We start from the raw sequence: 17,568 nt of genomic DNA, 5'->3' as shown, positions 1-17,568 counted from the left end.
AGGAGTTTGGAGGATGTGAAACAAGTTTGTGTTTCTTCTGCTCTGTTGGCCACTGCTATCTTCATGGATCTGACACACTATTTATCTGACAGTGCACTTCGTACTGCTTCGCCAGGGAAAATCACACAAAACAAGCCTGGCGCATCAGCACTTTCATTGTGTGCTGGGCTGAGCCTCCCTTCACATGGTCACATCCCCATTCGAATCCAGAGCTCCCTTTCCCTGCCCCTTCCCCAGTCCTGCCTCTCTCTCTGTGGCCCTTACTGCTGGTTTCCCTGAGCTCCTGTTTCCATTTTGTGTTTTTTTGTGGGGCCTAGGAAGCTAAAGTTGTTTGTATTTGTGGATCATACAAGTGCAGCAAGTTAGGATCATTGACTTCTGAGGAGAGAGTGAGGTGATGGCCGCGTTTAAATTGGATTTCCTTCCAGAAATGATGGTGGATCATTGCTCTTTGAATTCCAGTCCTGTGTAAGTATTTCTGTTGTCTAATTTTTATTATAAGCAGAGGAAGTGAACTACTGGGATTTGATGAAACTGGTACCTTTCCTTAAAAGAGCGAAGAACAAAAAATAGCGCAAGGAAGCCAAAGTCTTTCTGTTGTCTGACCGTAGTCCAACTCTGTCTCGTCACTGCTGGCTTCCTCTAGCCCATAACTAAGTTCTTTACATGAGGGTGCACTGGCTACATGACCAGCAGCAGCAGTTCCTGGTGCCTTCCTGTGTCACAGGTTCTAGCTATTTTTGTTTTAAGCTCTTGCTTTATTCCTTTGGGTTGAGTATACAGTTTTAAATCATCTTTTGGGAAAGAATGTTTCTTTATTTTCAGTTGTCAAATTCTTGTGTCACGGAGGAGACTAGTAATTAGGTTGTATTTATTGCAGCCTTCTTTATTGACATGCATAGTATAATTCTAGGCCTTAATTTTTTTTCTTCCCCATTGTAATCGAAAATGCAGTTTGGCACATGATTTTAGGAACATCAGATTGCCCTCCACCTTCATAACCCCTCAAGGAATACTGGATCAGGCTTGATTAGCAGTTTGTCCTGGGACCAGCAGTTAGCATAATGGCTATGTCGCTGGAATGGCTATGTCGCTGGACTCCCACGTAGTTGACCGCGGTTCACGTCCCAGACCCGATGGCTTAAACTCACGCTGGGCGTGTGTGCGTGTGTGCCCAAGATCCCGAGAGGAGAATGGAGGAGAAGGAATTGCGGTGTGGCCATCCCCCCTGGGGGTGATTTCTCACTTTCTATCTCTCTGTCTCTCTCTGGTGAGCGCACGCGCCCTATAGCAAAAACTTCTCAAAAAAAAAAAAAAAAACAGTTTGCCCAAATGAATTGTGAACGTGGGAATGAGAAAGAACCCTTGGAAGCTGCGGTGCTGTGTAAGAACTGCTGTTATACACAGCTAAGTGCCAACGCCACCTGGAGTTGGAGTTACAGGGACCTTGCGTTGTGGACTTTACAGCCCCGAATTTCAGTCGCTTTAACCAGGCTTTAAAGTGTCTTGAACCTTCAAGCAAATGAGCCCTTGGATTATTCAAAGCCAAGAATATTAAATGGTAGAATTTCCCTCCGTAACAGGTGTTAAATCAAGTCTTTGAGGTTATTGCCTCCATGTGCAAGTCAGTCCTGGGGTTGAATGTAACAGGTGTGGATAATGACTAGTACTGAATGCTTTGTGGAAGAGTTCGGGGGCATTCAAAGTTAGCCATCTTTCTCTTGAAATGCATTTCATGTAGTCTCTTCAGTATCAAGACTATGATATTTTAGATAAGTCTTTTTGTGAGAGTGCAGTACTATAATTTTATTTCAGCACTAGATAACAGGTGACATTACAGTAAATATCACCATAAAGATGATAGATGTGGGGAAGCAGCAGTTAGCGTAATGGCTATGTCGCTGGACTCCCACGTAGTCGACCGCGGTTCGTGTCCCGGACCCGGTGGCTTAAAACTCATGCCGGGCGCGTGTGTGTGCGTGTCCAAGATCCCGAGAGGAGAATGGAGGAGAAGGGATTGCGGCGTGACCATCCCCCCTGGGGGGTGATTTCTCGCTTTCTGTCTCTATGTCTCTCTCTGTCTGTCTGGCGAGCGCACGCGCCCTACAGTGAAAATCTCTCCAAAAAAAAAAAAAAAGATGATAGATGTGTCTACACTTTGGCGCAGGCACTATGTAGAGTTGGGGGTCTCACGTTGCCTGGCTGGGGGTTGTTTGTTTGTTTGTTTTTGAGAGTTTTTTGCTATAGGGCGCGTACACTCGCCAGACAGACAGAGACAGACAGAGAGATAGAAAGCGAGAAATCACCCCCAAGGGGGGATGGCCACGCCACAATCCCTTCTCGTCCATTCTTCTCTTGGGATCTTGGGCACACGCGCCCGGCGTGAGTTTAAGCCTGCCGGGTTCGTGACTTGAACCGCGGTCGACTACATGGGAGTCCAGCAATATAGCCATTATGCTAACTGCTGGTCCCAGGGGTTGTTTTTTTAAAGTTTTTGCTATAGAGCTAATTTGTTCACTGGAGAGACAGAGAAAGAGGGGAAATGAGAAATCATCCTCTGGGGAATGGCTACACCACAGTCCCTTCACCATTCTCTCAGGATATTGGGTACTCTCACACACATGCCTGGCATGTTTTCCAAGCCTCCAGGTCCAAAACTCAATCTGCGGAGTTAGCCGTGTGGGATCTAGCTGCCTTAACCACCCCACCACCTGACAGGGTTTTGAATCCCTTTTCTGTAGGGGTATGAGGGTGTCACCAGGCTGTTGCAGGTACTGCGGTCACACTCGCTCACTCTCATTTCTTCCCTCTTCCATTAAAAAAGAAAAGATTTAATATGCAGTTATTAATCTCATATCCCAGATATGATCCGTGACTCAAATTATCTTGATTGTAACATTTCCTCTCTATATTTTGCCAGTGCCTAGTGTTCAGTCCTTAGACACAGCATTTGCATTTCTCTCAATCTGTTTGCCCATCTTTTAAAGGTATTTTTTTGGACCAGTAGATAGCATAATGGTTACATTGCTGGACTCTCACAGTTGACTGTGGTTCTGGTCCTAGACCTGACGGCTTAAAACTTGGGAACCAGCAGTTAGCATAATGGCTATGTCGTTGGACTCCCACGTAATCAACTGCGGTTCATGTCCCGGACCCAGTGACTTAAATTCATGCCGGGCGCGTGTGCGTGTGTGCCCAAGATCCTGAGAGGAGAATGGAGGAGAAGGGATTGCGGCATGACCATCCCCCCTGGGGGGTGATTTTTCGCTTTCTGTCTCTCTGTCTCTGTCTGTCTGGTGAGCGCTTGCGCCCTATAGCGAAAACATCTCCCCCCCCCAAAAAAAAAAAAAAAAAAAAAAAACTCAAACCAGGCACATGTGCTTTCATGCCCAAAATCCCAAGAGGAGAATTGAGGAGAAGGGATTGCAAAGTGGCCATCTCCCCCCCCTCCCCCCCGGGAGGGGCGATTTCTCGCTTTCTGTCTCTCTTTCTCTCAATAATTTATTGATTGTGATAGGTTGTATGCACTCACCAGAGAGAGATGACAGGGTGAGGTAGGGGAAGTGAAGAAGGTACCCCCTGGGGAGGGATGGGCTCATCACAGTCCCTTCTTTAATCTCCTCTCAGGATTTGGGGCACACAACAAGCATCTGGTATGTTAATCGAGTTGCTGGGTCCAAGACTCCAACCCTATAGTCAGCTATTTGGGATCTACCTGCCTTAACTACCATGCCACTGGCTGTCCTGTGTTTTCCCATTTTTTAAAAGGTTAGACTAACTTAGTATCCCATGAAATCTGGATCATGGGTTACTACATGAAGGTCACTTGGGACATAAAAATCCAGATGTTCTTATGCTAGAGATTGTCCAAGACTGCATTTTTCCCCCCTTAATTGCCAGAGCAGAGCATGCACTTACTAGAAAGAGAGGGAGGGAGGAAGCGAGGGAGGGAGAGCAAGCAGATGACACAGAAGTTGTGTTGACTGGATCCCACATGGCCCACAGTGTGTGGTTTGGGTGAAAAAACATACCAGGCACTTCTGTGTATGTACACAGAATTCCAAGAGGAGAATGGAAGAGAGGAGATTGTGGTGTGGCCACCCGTGCCCCCCAGGAGGGGTGATTTCTTTCTCTTTTTTTCCTTCTGGTGAGTACACATGTCCTATAGCAAACAAAAGAAAGAGAGAGGGAGAAAAAGCACCTCCCAGTGGGATGTGGTCATGCTGCAGTGATTTTTCTTCCATTTCTCCATCCCATAGGATTTTGTGCATGCACACATGTGTACCTATCAGATTTCTCAAGCCTCTGGAGCTGGGACCTGAGCCACAGTTGGCCATGTGGGATCTCCTCCCAGTGTACAGCACTTTAATCCCTGTACTGTGGGGTCAGCTCTGAGGCTGTTTTGGTGTTTTTTGTTTGTGTGTGTGTGTGTGTGTGTGTGTGTGTGTGTGTGTGTGTGTGTGTTTGGTGGTTTTTTGCTATGGGGTGCATGTGCTCACCAAAGACAGAGGGAAAGTGAAGAAGCACACTCCCCTCCCCCCCAAGGATAGTGACATTGTAGTCCTCCTCTATTCTATTCTCCTCTTGGGATTTTGGACAATCCTGCGAGCCTGCAGCCAGCATGCTTTTCTAGCCTCTGGGCCCAGGACTCGAACAGCTGGCTATGTGGGATCCAGATGCCTTAACTACCATGCCCTTTGTTGACACCCCAAGACTTTTTATTTATTTTAAAGAGTTATTTCTTATTTTTTAATTTGACTGGCAGGGTGGGAGGGGATGAGAAAGCAAGCCGCCAGGTCCAGAACTTGAACCATGGCTGGCCATGTGGATTCCAGCACCTGCATACTAAAGTTTGAGAGCAGATGAACGTAGTATAGGTCGTCCTGAGAATTAATCCAGGAGTGAAGTGTGTCATCATTTTTTCCCCAAGTGCAGTTGTGTCTGTTTTAGTCATCCATCTTCTCCAAAGCTTTAAGTCTAACTAGACATACACTATTGTCTCTGTTTTACAAATGAGAAACTCAGTTAACAGAGGCTATATATGACCTGGCTGAGGACAGTTGGTGTCAGTCTTGGGCCTGAAGTATAAGTTTAATGATACCCTCTTTTTATTTTTGTCCACTAGAGTGGGCTGCTGCAGATTTCAGTAAGCAGTTACCCATCAACTTTTCCCATTGTTGCAGGCCCTGGGCCCAGTCCCATAGGCCCCATATGCCAGAATACCACGGATAGTAAGGGGCTTGGAAGAAGTTCTTGAGACTGGTGTGTGCTTGCAGCCCTCCTATACACTCTTCAGTGAATCACTATTTTAAGAAGAGGCTTGCCATCACTGGTTTTCTTAGTGAAGTGATTTTGCCTGGGTACATTATCTAATCACATATCTTATTTCAAAATTTCTTTATAACAGACAAGAGAAGTGATGGAGTTGCTCGGGAAGGGCCAGGATACCTAGGTCCTAGTTCCTGTTCTTGCCTGTAATCAGTATCTTTGTTTCTACTTTGATCCTTCTTAAGCTTCACTTGTCCCCCCCCCCCTTTTTTTAGCTCTGCCATTGCTTAAGGGAACACAGATGTGCTTCTGATTTTCAGAGCTGTGTCTATCCCTTAAACATCTTCTGAGCTCTGACTTTGTTCTAAAAATTGCCCACTCGACAGCTCCATCTAGAGGTGTGTTCATTTACATCAGAGAGAAAGAGAGAGACAGTGAGACCGTGAGAAATCACCCCCAGAGGAGATGGCCAGCTGCAATCCTTTCGCTTACATTCTCTTCTCAGGATCTTGGTCCCTCAAAAATTATTTAATTTTATTCATTCATTTATTTTAATTTGGCCAGAGAGAGACACAGAGAGCCAGAGAGAGAGAAAGTGAGAAAGCAAGCCTCCAGGTCCAGGACTCAAACCTTGGTTGGCCACGTGGGAGTGTCCAGCACCTTAACCACTACACCATCTACTAGTCCCCAGATATCACCTCCAGGGGGGATGGCCACGCTGCAATCCCTTCTCCATTCTCCTCTTGGGATCTTGGGCACACACGCACACATGCCTGGTGTGAGTTTAAGCCACCGGGTCCGGGACTCGAACCGGGGTTGACTACATGGGAGTTCAGCGACATAGCCATTACACTAACTGCTGGTCCCTCTCCTCACCCTTCTTGTAAAACATAATAAAAATGATTAGTAGAGAAAAGAAAGTAAGATGTGAGTTCGTATTCAGTGTTTATGATTAGATTGAACAGATGTAAAATTGCTCAGTCCAGTTTTTGTAGGAATTTCTAAGAGTGAAGATTGAAGATTGCCTCTGGTGCTCTGCCCACGCTGAATAGGATTGCTCTAGGGATTTCTTCTTGCGATCAAATTGGTATAAGAGGGTGAATACATGGTTCATGTAGTAGGTTGAGGTGAAGAAGTAGGGAAGGATTTGGATAGTAAGAAGAGGAGATTTTTCAGTTAATAGAATCCTGAGTCTCCTCTCAATGTTTAAATCAACTAATCCATATATATTGCTTTTGCACTAAACAACGATGTAGAAAGTTTAGAAATGCCAAACACACAAGGAAGGGACAAGCTAGAAGCAGTTGCCTCCAACATAATACAAATGAATAAGCCCTTGCCTTCTTCCAGAAATAGCTGTCACCTTCCTTATCATCAAAACATATTATCAGCACCATTGGGGTTCTATGTTAGCCTTCCTTAGAATAGAAATATGGGAACTTAGCAACATTTTAATAGAATACTATTAAAGTATGTAATTCCAGCAGTTGCATAGGTGGTAGGGAGTGACACACATTGTCTCGCTGGTCCTTGGGCTTTTTCCATCATGGTGGCATGGTTTCTGTTGGAACATTAGGATTAAGCATCTAAGTGTAGCTACATTATAATTTTGCAAAGATCCTTCATGCATGATTTTAAATTAACAGATTAAAATAAAATCAACCAAATAGTTTATTCCAAAACACTTGGGGGGAAAAAGGATCAATCCTATGGCAGTGAAATAATCACAGGAGATAATAGCTGCTCTTGAGAGCTTTTCCTGTGTAGAACATTCGTTTTATTGGGGTTAATTGTGTAAATGAGGGGAATTGTTGAGCCTACTAACAAAAAAATCTCTCCCACCTCATATTTGGGTGCTTTGAACCAGTCACTAAACCACGTGTTACCTACAAGAGCAAGTAAGCAGTAAAACAGTTTTAGGCCCAGCCAGTAGTGAGCTGACTAATGCTGCTACTTGGCTGCCTAAGGCCACATGGGAGGCCCATGTTTGATTCCTGGCCCAGTGTAGAAGCTGGGCAGGATGGTACATGCCTTCCTTCCTTGTGACTCTGGAGACGAGGTGGCAGGATTGCAAGCTCATGGCCAGTGTGGTCCCATAATTCCTAAATCTTATAATTGAACACTCACAAGAGCCACACTCATATTACCTTTCAAGACAGCGAGACCCTATCTGAAAGAGTGGGGCTTGGTGTTCTGCACCTGTATGTAGTCCCGGCTGTATGGGAGGTTGAGGCAGGGAGAGCATATGGTGACCAGGCCCTGTCCTTTTTTTTAAATTCCTTTTTAAGTTTTGCTATAGGACATGTGCACCTACCAGAGAAAGGTGGGGAGGGAGGAAGGAAGTGAGAAATCATACCCCAGGGCGGGTGACCATCCCAGTCTCTTCTCCATTCTCCTCTCAGGCTTTTGAGCATGCTTGCAACATGTGCCTAGCAAATTTTTCTAGCCACTGGGTCCAGGATTGGAACTGCACAGTCGGCCATGTAGGATCCAGTGCCTTAACTTCTGTGCCATCTACTGGCCCCACCATGTCTTTAAAAATAGAAGAGAGTTTGGGAACCAGCAGTTAGCGTAATAGCTTTGTCGCTGGACTCCCACGTAGTCAACCACGGTTCACGTCCCGGACTCGGCTTAAAACTCAACGCTGGGCGCGTGTACGTGCGTGCCCAAGATCCCAAGAGGAGAATGGAGGAGAAGGGATTGCGACGCGACCATCCTCCCTGGGGGAGTGATTTCTCGCTTTCTGTCTCTATGTCTCTGGCTGGCTGGCTGGCTGGCGAGCGCATGCACCCTATAGTGAAAAAAGAGGCAAAAAAAAAAAACTCGAAAAAAAAAAAAGTTTCTGCCTTCAGTCTGGTTAGGAGAGATAATACAGCCACATTATGCTAAAAGGTATTAAGTAGTGTAATGGAAGTAGAAGCGTAACACTGTTTGATTCCTCAAATGTAACTAGTTGACTTGGAATAATGCAGGGAGGTTTCACAGATTAAGAACAAGAGTTGGTCTCTGAAGCATTTGCGTTACTGTTTTGACAAAGAGTTTGTGCCAAATTCAGCAAAGGTAATATGAGAGTGGCCCCAGTGAGTGTTCAGCTATAAGAGATTTAGGAGTTGTGGGACCAGCAGTTGACATAATGGCTATGTTGCTGGACTCCAGTGTAGTCAACCAGGGTTCCAGTCCTGGACCTGGTGGCTTAAACTCAGGCTGGGCGCATGTGCGTGCATGCCCAAGATCCTGAAAGGAGAATGGAGGAGAAGGGATTGCACTGTGGTTATTGCCCCTTCCCCTTGAGGGAGGGGGGTGAATTCTCGCTTTCTGTCTCTCTGTCTCTGTCTTTCTGGCAAGCACATGCACCCTATAGCAAAAACAAAACCAAACCAAACAACTCTTAAAAAAAGATCTTTAGAAATTAAAACAAAGAACTTGAGTTACTTTCATAGATTCAGTATTTTTCAGATTCTTCAAACACTATTTAGAAGATGATTGCAGTGATAGAAAAATTATTTTTAAAGGAAAGCTAGCATTTTATTTAGGATTTGGTATTAGAACCTGAAAACTTCACATGTGCTGTGGTTTCTTTATTAAGCAGCAAATACCCTTGGCCATTCGTATTTGCAGATTTTACATCTACACATACAGAAGGTGACCGTACTGTGCTATTTTATGTAAGGAACTTAAGCATCTAAGGGATTTTGGAATCTAGGTGGAGGTCTTAAAACTAATCTTCCTGTAGCTACCTGGGACAGTACCAGTAGGACAGCTAACTGTGCTAGTTGTTTGGGGTATTTTTGTTTGTCTTTTCCTTTTCAAGCGCCAGAGGGAGAAAGCACCACCATAGAGCATGGTCGCATTGCTGTCCCTTCTCCATTTCTCCTGTTGGAATTTTGGGCATGCACACACATGCTTCCTGCATCGTTTTAAGCTGCCAAGATTCTGTTAGCAATGTGGGGCCTGGGTTCCTTAACCATTATGGGCCAACCCTGGAATTTAATTTTTAATGGTTTAAATACGTGTTAAGAATAAAATTTGGGGGACCAGCAGGTAGAGTGGTGGTTAACATGCTGGACTCACCCACTTGACTGGTTTGAGTCCTGGAACTGGTGATTTGCTTTTTCACTTTCCCTCTCTGGTCAAATTAAAGCAAAACAAAAACTTAGAGTAAACTTTTGATAAGAAAAGGACTTTTATGAAACAGAGGGTACATTTTTAGGGAGGCATTTACAGTGCAACAATCTCCATAGGTTTGTGACGGTGGCAAAGGTAAGAATGCAGGTATTAAAACGGGAGCATTACAAGTTTAATATGATGGAACTGGAAGAATTTCTTACTGCTAACATGGTTAAAAGGAGCCAGCTGGTGACATGGTGGTTAAGGCGCTGGACTCTGCATGACTGACCGCTGTTTGAGTCCTGGAACTGGTGGCTTGAAACTCATCCAGGTGCGCGTGTGCACGTGTGCGTGCACGTGTGTGTGCGCGCGTGCATGCGCGCGCGCCCAAAATTCCTGGAGGAGAATGAAAGAGGAGGGATTGCAGTGCGGCTCTGCCCCCTGGGGTCTGATTTCAAGTGGATATGGCCTGTGGCAGAAACCTTGTGGGAAAAAAAAGTTAAAATGGTTGCAGTTGATAAGGCAGTCTAACTGGTAAAATTTTAGAGAAACAGAAGTAAACAGGATAACTTAGAAACAAACCAAAAGAAGAGAAAAAAGCCAGTGTTCATGTTTTTATCACAGTCACTTGGTGTTTAGGAGGTAAAGCTTTGTTTTCATCTAGGGACCCAGTTCAGGAGCACTGGGGTTGTGTGTGAGAGCCGCATTCAAAGGCCAGCTGGTAGTTGGTTCTTAACAAGCACTTGGAAACCAACCAAGTGCTTCTCTTCTAACATCTGCTGAAAGGAAGTGCCTACCTGTTACCTGTGGTAGTGTGCAGTGTGCGTTGAAGAGTCAGTAACTTGTTTTGGAATTTTATGGGCATTTAAAAAGGTATTTCTGTTTTGTTAACTACTTAACATTGTTAAAACATGATCCTGGGAGCTTTACCCTTCAAATTCCTCTTCGAATTCTTATGCTAGACAAAGAATGAGTGACATTGTCAATTCCATAGTTAAAACCCAGGTCATTCCTAATCAGAATGAGGACTTTGGACTGGCCTTGTGGCCTGCTAGTTAATGGAGCTGGATACTACATGGCTAACAGTAGCTCCGGTCCCAGCCCCAGCAGCTTAAAAAGCATGCTGGGCATGTGTATGTGTTTGCCCAAAATCCCAACAGGATGGAGAAGTGTCGGACAAGGGATTGTGATGTGACCATGCCCCACTTGAGGTACTTTCTCCGTCTCTCTCTCTCTTTCTCTTTCTGGTAAGCACACATTCCCTCTGGCAGATCAAAAAAGTGACGATTAATTCTCAGCCTTTTGGCTAAAGTGCAGAATGGTGGCTTTAGTTTGGCGTTTAATAAGATAGATGGCCATGCTGAGAGAGGACTGTTGGACTCTGGTAAATTGAATGAAAGTAGTGAAAGTTGATTTCGTTCTCCTATTTTCCTAGAAAGTAGTTCAGATCTTTCTTCTTTTCAAGAGATTTTTGCTATAGGGTGCATGCACTCGCTGGAGAGAGAGAGAGAGATAGAAAGTGAGAAATCACCCCCCAAGGAGGGATGGCCATACCACAATCCTTTCTCCTACATTTTCTTCTTTAGATTTAGGTCATGCATATACATGTGTTCTGCATGTGTTCTTTAAGCTGTCTGGTCTGGGACTGGAAATGTGGTCAACCACATAGGTTACTACATGGGTTACATTGTTAACCATCATGCCATCTGCGGGTCTCAGTAGTTGAAATCTTGAAAGAAAAAAAAGAAAGCTCTCTTTGGGAAGCAATATGAATACGTAATAGAAGTTTAATTTTATCTTATGCAGCTCAAAAAAAATGAACGGCACCCTGGACCACCCAGACCAACCAGATCTTGATGCCATCAAGATGTTTGTGGGCCAGGTTCCAAGGACCTGGTCTGAGAAGGACTTGAGGGAACTATTCGAACAGTATGGTGCTGTCTACGAAATCAACGTCCTAAGGGATAGGAGCCAAAACCCTCCTCAGAGCAAAGGTGAGTTTAAGTTTCTTTTTTCCATGAGTGAGAGAGACAGACAGTACTCTGAACAGGGTCACACGCCATGGTCCACCTCAGCTTCAGCCAGTGCCAGATCATAGGCAGCACATGCCCAGCACTTAGGGAAATCGTAGACATGAACCTAGAATTGGCCCATGTGGGTCAGCCTCCAAGGAGCATGGTGGTTTACTACTACATCACCATTTGGTCCCAGCTTTGAGTTTTTGACAGGGTTCAAGGAATTAAGTTTGTATATGTAGTAGCTGTCATGTGCACACTAATTGTCAGGTTGCTCTTATGGGATGAGTCTTTTCTCTGTCCTGGCCTTTTATAGTAGCTATATATTCCAATATAAACACATTAATGGCTTTAAAATAAAAAGTTAAGGTAACACCATGAAGTTCATTTGTAAATCGAATCTTGGGCAGTCCTTTGTAAGAGCTCTACATTCAAGAGACAAGTTTCATGCAGTGTCTCATTTGACCTTGGGAGTGAAACAAACAAACAGAAAAAATCAAAGTAAACCTACCACTTAAGATATTTTTTAGTATTTTGGCTACATTAAACTGAAAGAAAGAAAAAAGACAAAGACTCTCAGTGTACCCATGGATTTCTTGTCAGTGTTACAGAGGCCTGGCAGGGTAGGATATCAGTTAGGAAGGACTTTAAGAAACCTGTTTTCTGTACTTGACAAAGTGATGGGGACAAGAATGGCTGAGCTACTTGCAGAAATGCCCAGTGGAGTGGAAGTTTCCCAGGACATGATGGATAAGCAGGAGCTTTCCCCTTCTACATCCAGACATGCTTTTATGTTCCAGGTGACCAATTTAGAGTAATTTTCTGTGAAAGCTGTTTTACATTGCAGATGTGAGCAAGTGTGATTGTCATATTTGAAATCAGCTTAACAGTGAAGGTTCTAGAAGCAGAGGAACTATTTTCTCTTTGTGGTGTAGTTAACTAAATATAGGAAGTATCATAGTTTCTGGAAATGGCAGTAAAGTGTTCAGTAATTTAAAATCCTAACCGCAGCATAGTTTTGAAAGAAATCTATACTATATGTCTTGGGAATATGGGAACATCAGAACACTGAAGTCCAGGACTTAAGAGTTGTAATTCCCCTCTCCTTTTCCCAATAAAGACTCAAAGCACAAAATCTATAGGCCTCAGGCCAGCACCGTGTGCTGTTAGAAACTTCACAGTTTGATGAGATCCAAGAGTCCAAAAAAAGATGTTATGAGGTTCTTGTTCTTAAATCATTTTACAATTTAGTAAGTGATCATTATGTTTGAGGCGTATGATAGAAACTGGCTGTGATGTAGGGAACGGTTTTTTCTGTGAGGGAGCAGGAAAGAAAGAATTCTCATAGACTCCAAGCTGCAGAGTGCAGGCCCCGCTCAGCACCCCAGTGTCTGTCTTGTTTGTGGCTGAGCCTTGCCCAGAACACTACCTCGTGTTCCAGGGAGGGTGGGAAAATGGTGTGGCAGACGGCTTGTATATGGGAAGTCATCTTTTCCTGATGAGTTACATAAGCGGCTAAGGAAGACTTTTAAAAAATTAATGAATTGCGTGTGTGTATTGGGAGGACAGAGATAGATTGCTACCTCCAGTAAGTGTTCACACTATGACCCTCTCTCTCCGGTCTTGGCCAGCCAGGATCACAGGCAGTGCCCCCCTACACGCCCCCTACATGTGCACAGAGAAACAGGAAAGTTAACCCAGGACCTTCCACTGTGGTTGCAGCATTATAGAGGGTTGCATTACTACTGTGCCAGCACAGCTTGCCTAAAAGAAAACTCTTACTATAACTAGGAGGAGACTGAAACACTAAAGAAAATGCATAGAAAAAAATCTCTTTTTTACCTGCTGTGCCCCGCCACCACCACCAATTTTAATGAACATAGCCCCCACCTTTTAAGTTCCAACCTGTCAGTGGAAGGGGACATCTTCTAAGTATTGTCTGTTTTCAAAGAACCAGTTTGATTTTATTCATCTTTATTTCAGGGTGCTGTTTTGTTACATTTTACACCCGTAAAGCTGCACTAGAAGCACAGAATGCTCTCCACAACATGAAGGTCCTCCCAGGGGTAAGAAAGCTTCTGTAGTAGTTTCGACACATGGGACACACTTACACATATCAGGCACACGGTAAAACCCATTTTAGAGAAAGGGTAACCACCATGGGAAATTGATGTAATGGGAGCATTTAGAAGAATTAAATGGAAACTTCTTTGACCTTTTTTTTTTTTTTTTTTTTTTTTTTGAGAGAGAGAGAGAGAGAGAGAGAGGTTTTTGCTATAGGGCGCTTGCGGTTGCCAGGAAGAGAGAAACAGAGAGACAGACAGCGAGAAATCAATCCCAGGGGGATGGCCACTCTGCAGTATCTTCTCCTCCATTCTCCTCGTAGGATCTTGGGCACACACACGCATGTGCCTGACGTGAATTCGAGCTACCAGGTCCAGGACTTGAACTGTGGTCAGCTATATGAGAGTCCAGCGACATAGCCATTATGCCAACTGCTGGTCCCCTTCTTTGACTTCTTGATGCACACACTATTCATGTTTTGTTTTGAGAGATTTTTTTGCCTTAGGCACATGTGTGCACTGAGAGGGGAGAGAGACGGTGACGGGGATAGTAAGAGGTCTTCCTTCCCGTCCCCCCCCTGGAAGGATACCACTCCACAATTCTTTTTCCTCCCAGGATTTGGGCACGGATACATATGCTCCCAGCACGATTTTCAAGCCACCAGGCCTGGGGCATGAACCTTGGTTGGCCATATGGGAATCCAGTGACATAACCATCTGCTGACCCCTCACACTTTAGTTTTAAGGTTTTTCCCATAGGGTGCATACACTCACCAGAGAGAGAAAGAGAAAGAGACACACAGTGAGAAGGAATGTCAGAAATAACCCCCCAGGGTAAATGGTCACACTGCAGTCCCTTCTCCATTCTTCTCTCAAGATTCTGAGCATGCACACACGTGTGCCAGCATGTTTTTCAAGGCACCAGCTCCAGGAATTGAATTGCAGTCGTCCATGTGGGAGTCCTGTGCCTTAACCACTACGCCACATCTTGGCTTCCCTATTCTTACATTTTATGGGAAAAGATCATGAGGCATATAGGAGTTAGAGAGAATGCTCTCCTCTCCTAACCCTCGTGGGGTTTTTGTTGTTTGGGAGTTTGTTTTGTTTTGTTTTATTAAGTTTTTTCTCTGAGGATTTGGGGCACACATGCTCATTGCGATTCTCCAGGTTGCTGGTCTGGGACTTAAACCACAAAGCTAACCATGTGGAATCCAGCACCTTAATCTCCATGCCACCTGCTGGCCCCAGAGAGAACACTTTATGGCTATAGTTTTGGTATTTCTTTTACAGTTCTCATTTGTATTCTTTTATCACTATTTTTTTTTTTTAAATTTTTTTGCTAGAGGACGCATGCACTCAACAGAGGAGAATGGCTTACGATCACACCACAAAACCTTCTCCATTTCTAGCCTGTAGGGGTTTGGGGCACACATGCACATGTACCTGGCATGTTTTTCAAGCCACCAGAGTTGGATTCAAACCGTGTATTATTTGGCCATGTGGGATCTTGGCCCACTTTGTCACTAGGTCACAGAGCCGGCCAGTTATTTATATTTCTGAATGTCATCCAAGTGTATGATGCTAATACACATACGTTTTCCCTATCAGATGCATCATCCTATACAGATGAAACCTGCTGACAGTGAGAAGAACAATGGTAAGCAAGTGTATAAAGTCCTCCCTTTGTAAGATTTCTTCATAGTTGGTTAGCTGTTTTTATATATGGATTAATTGTAAGTAATCTGTCATCTGTTGATAAATTGTCTTTTTTTTTTTTCCTATAAAATGTGATGGAAAAGAAAAACAGAGTGGATAAGGAAACAATATAAGAACATTTTAGAATGAGTTAGAATGTTCTGGATCAATGCAGTTTTTTATGGGCAGAAAGTAAAGGGGGAAATGAGTAAGTTAGGAAGGACTTTGTCCTCAAGAAAAAGGGAGAGGAGACAGTCACACTCACTCAAAGGAATTTTCTATTCTTGTTACATTAAATAAGTTGTAGTGTTACTTGCTAGTCACGGCAGACTAAATATGGGACAAGATGCTGAGCACTTAATACCTTTGAAGTAAACCTGAGAGATTAATCAAATGAGGAAACAGGCACAGGATGGATATATAACTTCACAGATTACAAAGCTACCATATTTCTTTTTTTCTTTTTTTTTTTTTGGAGAGGTTTTTCGCTATAGGGCGCGTGCGCTCGCCAGACAGACAGAGAGAGACATAGAGACAGAAAGCGAGAAATCACCCCCCAGAGGGGATGGTCATGCCACAATCCCTTCTCCTCCATTCTCCTCTCGGGATCTTGGGCATGCATGCACACATGCCCGGCGTGAGTTTCAAGCCACCAGGTCCAGGACGCGAACCACGGTCGACTACGTGGGAGTCCAGCAACATAACCATTACGCTGACTGCTGGTTCCCAAAGCTACCATATTTCAACCAAATGCTTCTGATTATAATTATTTTAAAAATTGCCAGAGGGCACATCAGCTTGCCAGAGAGGAGGAGAAAGCACCCTCCCAACAGGGCACGGTCATGCCGCAGTCTCGTCTTCCATTTATCTGTCCTGTCAGGATTTGGGGCATCTTGTGTACATGCATACCATGTGGGATCTGGCTCCCTTAACCACTAGGCTACAAGGCCAGCCTTCCCATTATAACTTTAAGATACCACTGGTTTCAAGAGGAGATGTAAAATTATTACTATTATTACATTAGCCAGCAGACATGTGCATTCTTCAGAGACAGAGAGATGGAAAGCAGCAAAGCACCCCCTATTGGGCATGGTCATACCATAGTCAGTTTCTCCTTGGGATTTGGAGCGTGCATACACAGGAGTGTTTCTCAAGCTGCTGGGTCCGAGACTAGAACCGAATGGTAGACCTTGTGGGATCTAGTTGCCTTATCCAGCAGGCTATAGGCTAGTCCAAGGAGATGTAAAATTGGGGCAGGGGGGCGGGAGAACCATCTTAGAATCCTTGACATGATAATATTGATATATGACAGAGCTGGGAATCACACCCAGGTAGTCTGGCTACATTGCCTCTGTTAGTAATAATGTTCAAGCCTTTTGTGTTTTACTCTCTTAGCAGTGGAAGACAGGAAGCTGTTTATTGGTATGATTTCCAAGAAGTGCACTGAAAATGACATCCGAGTCATGTTCTCTTCATTTGGACAGATTGAAGAGTGCCGGATATTGCGGGGACCTGATGGCCTGAGCCGAGGTGGTACATTTTCAGCTTGTAAAGATACTTGTGTTAAATCTGGAGTCTCTTGGATTAGACCAGTGGGAACCAGTGACTGCCTAGCCAACACAGCTCTGTCACAGTGAGGGACGCTTTGTGCTTCCTTATCCACGTCTAGGTCTCATCATGGCTCCTCGTAGCAGTTGGTCCCTCCTCTCAGCCCCAACACAGTCTATCTACATTCTGTTCTCCAGTGTTGTGTATTAAAATTTTCTCTTTGTGCATCAAGAGGTTCTTGATGCCAAAATGGAAATATTTCCTTCCCCCATTTTATTTTCAAGAGGAAACGAGAGGATATGCTTACTACTTTCCTGTCTGTTGGTTCCTGGTTTCTCATTATGTCACTTATCACCCTGTTGTAACATTATCACACTTAGTATTTTGTCGCTTCTACCAATTGACAAACCCCTGAAAGATGAGGACTGTATTTGGAACTCTAGCATGATAGTTGTCGTGTAATAGGTGTTCAGTAAATGTGTGTCAGATAAATAAGCAATTGAATGAATGGGTTATTGACTCTTCTCTTATCAGGTTGTGCATTTGTGACTTTTACAACAAGAGCCATGGCACAGACAGCTATCAAGGCAATGCACCAAGCACAGACCATGGAGGTAGGGCACAGAGAGGTGGGAGGGGAGAATTCTTCAGCCTGAGACTGCTAGGACAGTTGGCCATCCAAGTCTCAATGGCTCATACAGCATCTAATTGCCCTCAACGTTAAATAGTTTTATCTTAAAGTTAAAAATATTAATGTTCTCTTTAAAATTAACATGTAATAAAGAGTTGCCTTTTTTATTTAATTTTATTAATGTAAGGGGTATGTGCTTGACAGGGGGGCGGTGAAGGGACGAGCAATATTGGTGAAGAAT

At 44.2% G+C, this 17,568-nt stretch overlaps 1 protein-coding gene across 7 annotated transcripts in view; it reads left to right on the top strand.

Moving 5' to 3' along the window:
- Positions 1 to 382: 382 nt before the first annotated feature.
- Positions 383 to 17,568, top strand: part of CELF1 (CUGBP Elav-like family member 1) — a 33,004-nt gene continuing 15,818 nt past the window's right edge. For 5 of the 7 annotated variants that reach the window (XM_006157820.2, XM_006157826.3, XM_006157825.3 and 2 more), the window contains exons 1-6: positions 383 to 468; positions 11,182 to 11,369; positions 13,374 to 13,456; positions 15,062 to 15,110; positions 16,544 to 16,678; positions 17,231 to 17,310. In XM_006157820.2, the coding sequence (XP_006157882.1) occupies positions 398 to 468; positions 11,182 to 11,369; positions 13,374 to 13,456; positions 15,062 to 15,110; positions 16,544 to 16,678; positions 17,231 to 17,310 (606 nt within the window). In that variant the 5' untranslated portion in view covers positions 383 to 397. The remainder of the gene's footprint in view (positions 469 to 11,181; positions 11,370 to 13,373; positions 13,457 to 15,061; positions 15,111 to 16,543; positions 16,679 to 17,230; positions 17,311 to 17,568) is intronic. The other 2 variants (XM_027775429.1, XM_027775428.1) reach the window with 1 other exon arrangement.

Source organism: Tupaia chinensis, unplaced genomic scaffold, assembly GCF_000334495.1.
Source record: "Tupaia chinensis unplaced genomic scaffold, TupChi_1.0 Scaffold000561_1, whole genome shotgun sequence".
Classification (NCBI taxonomy): Eukaryota; Metazoa; Chordata; class Mammalia; order Scandentia; family Tupaiidae; genus Tupaia; species Tupaia belangeri.
This window is presented reverse-complemented; position numbering and strand designations above follow the sequence as displayed.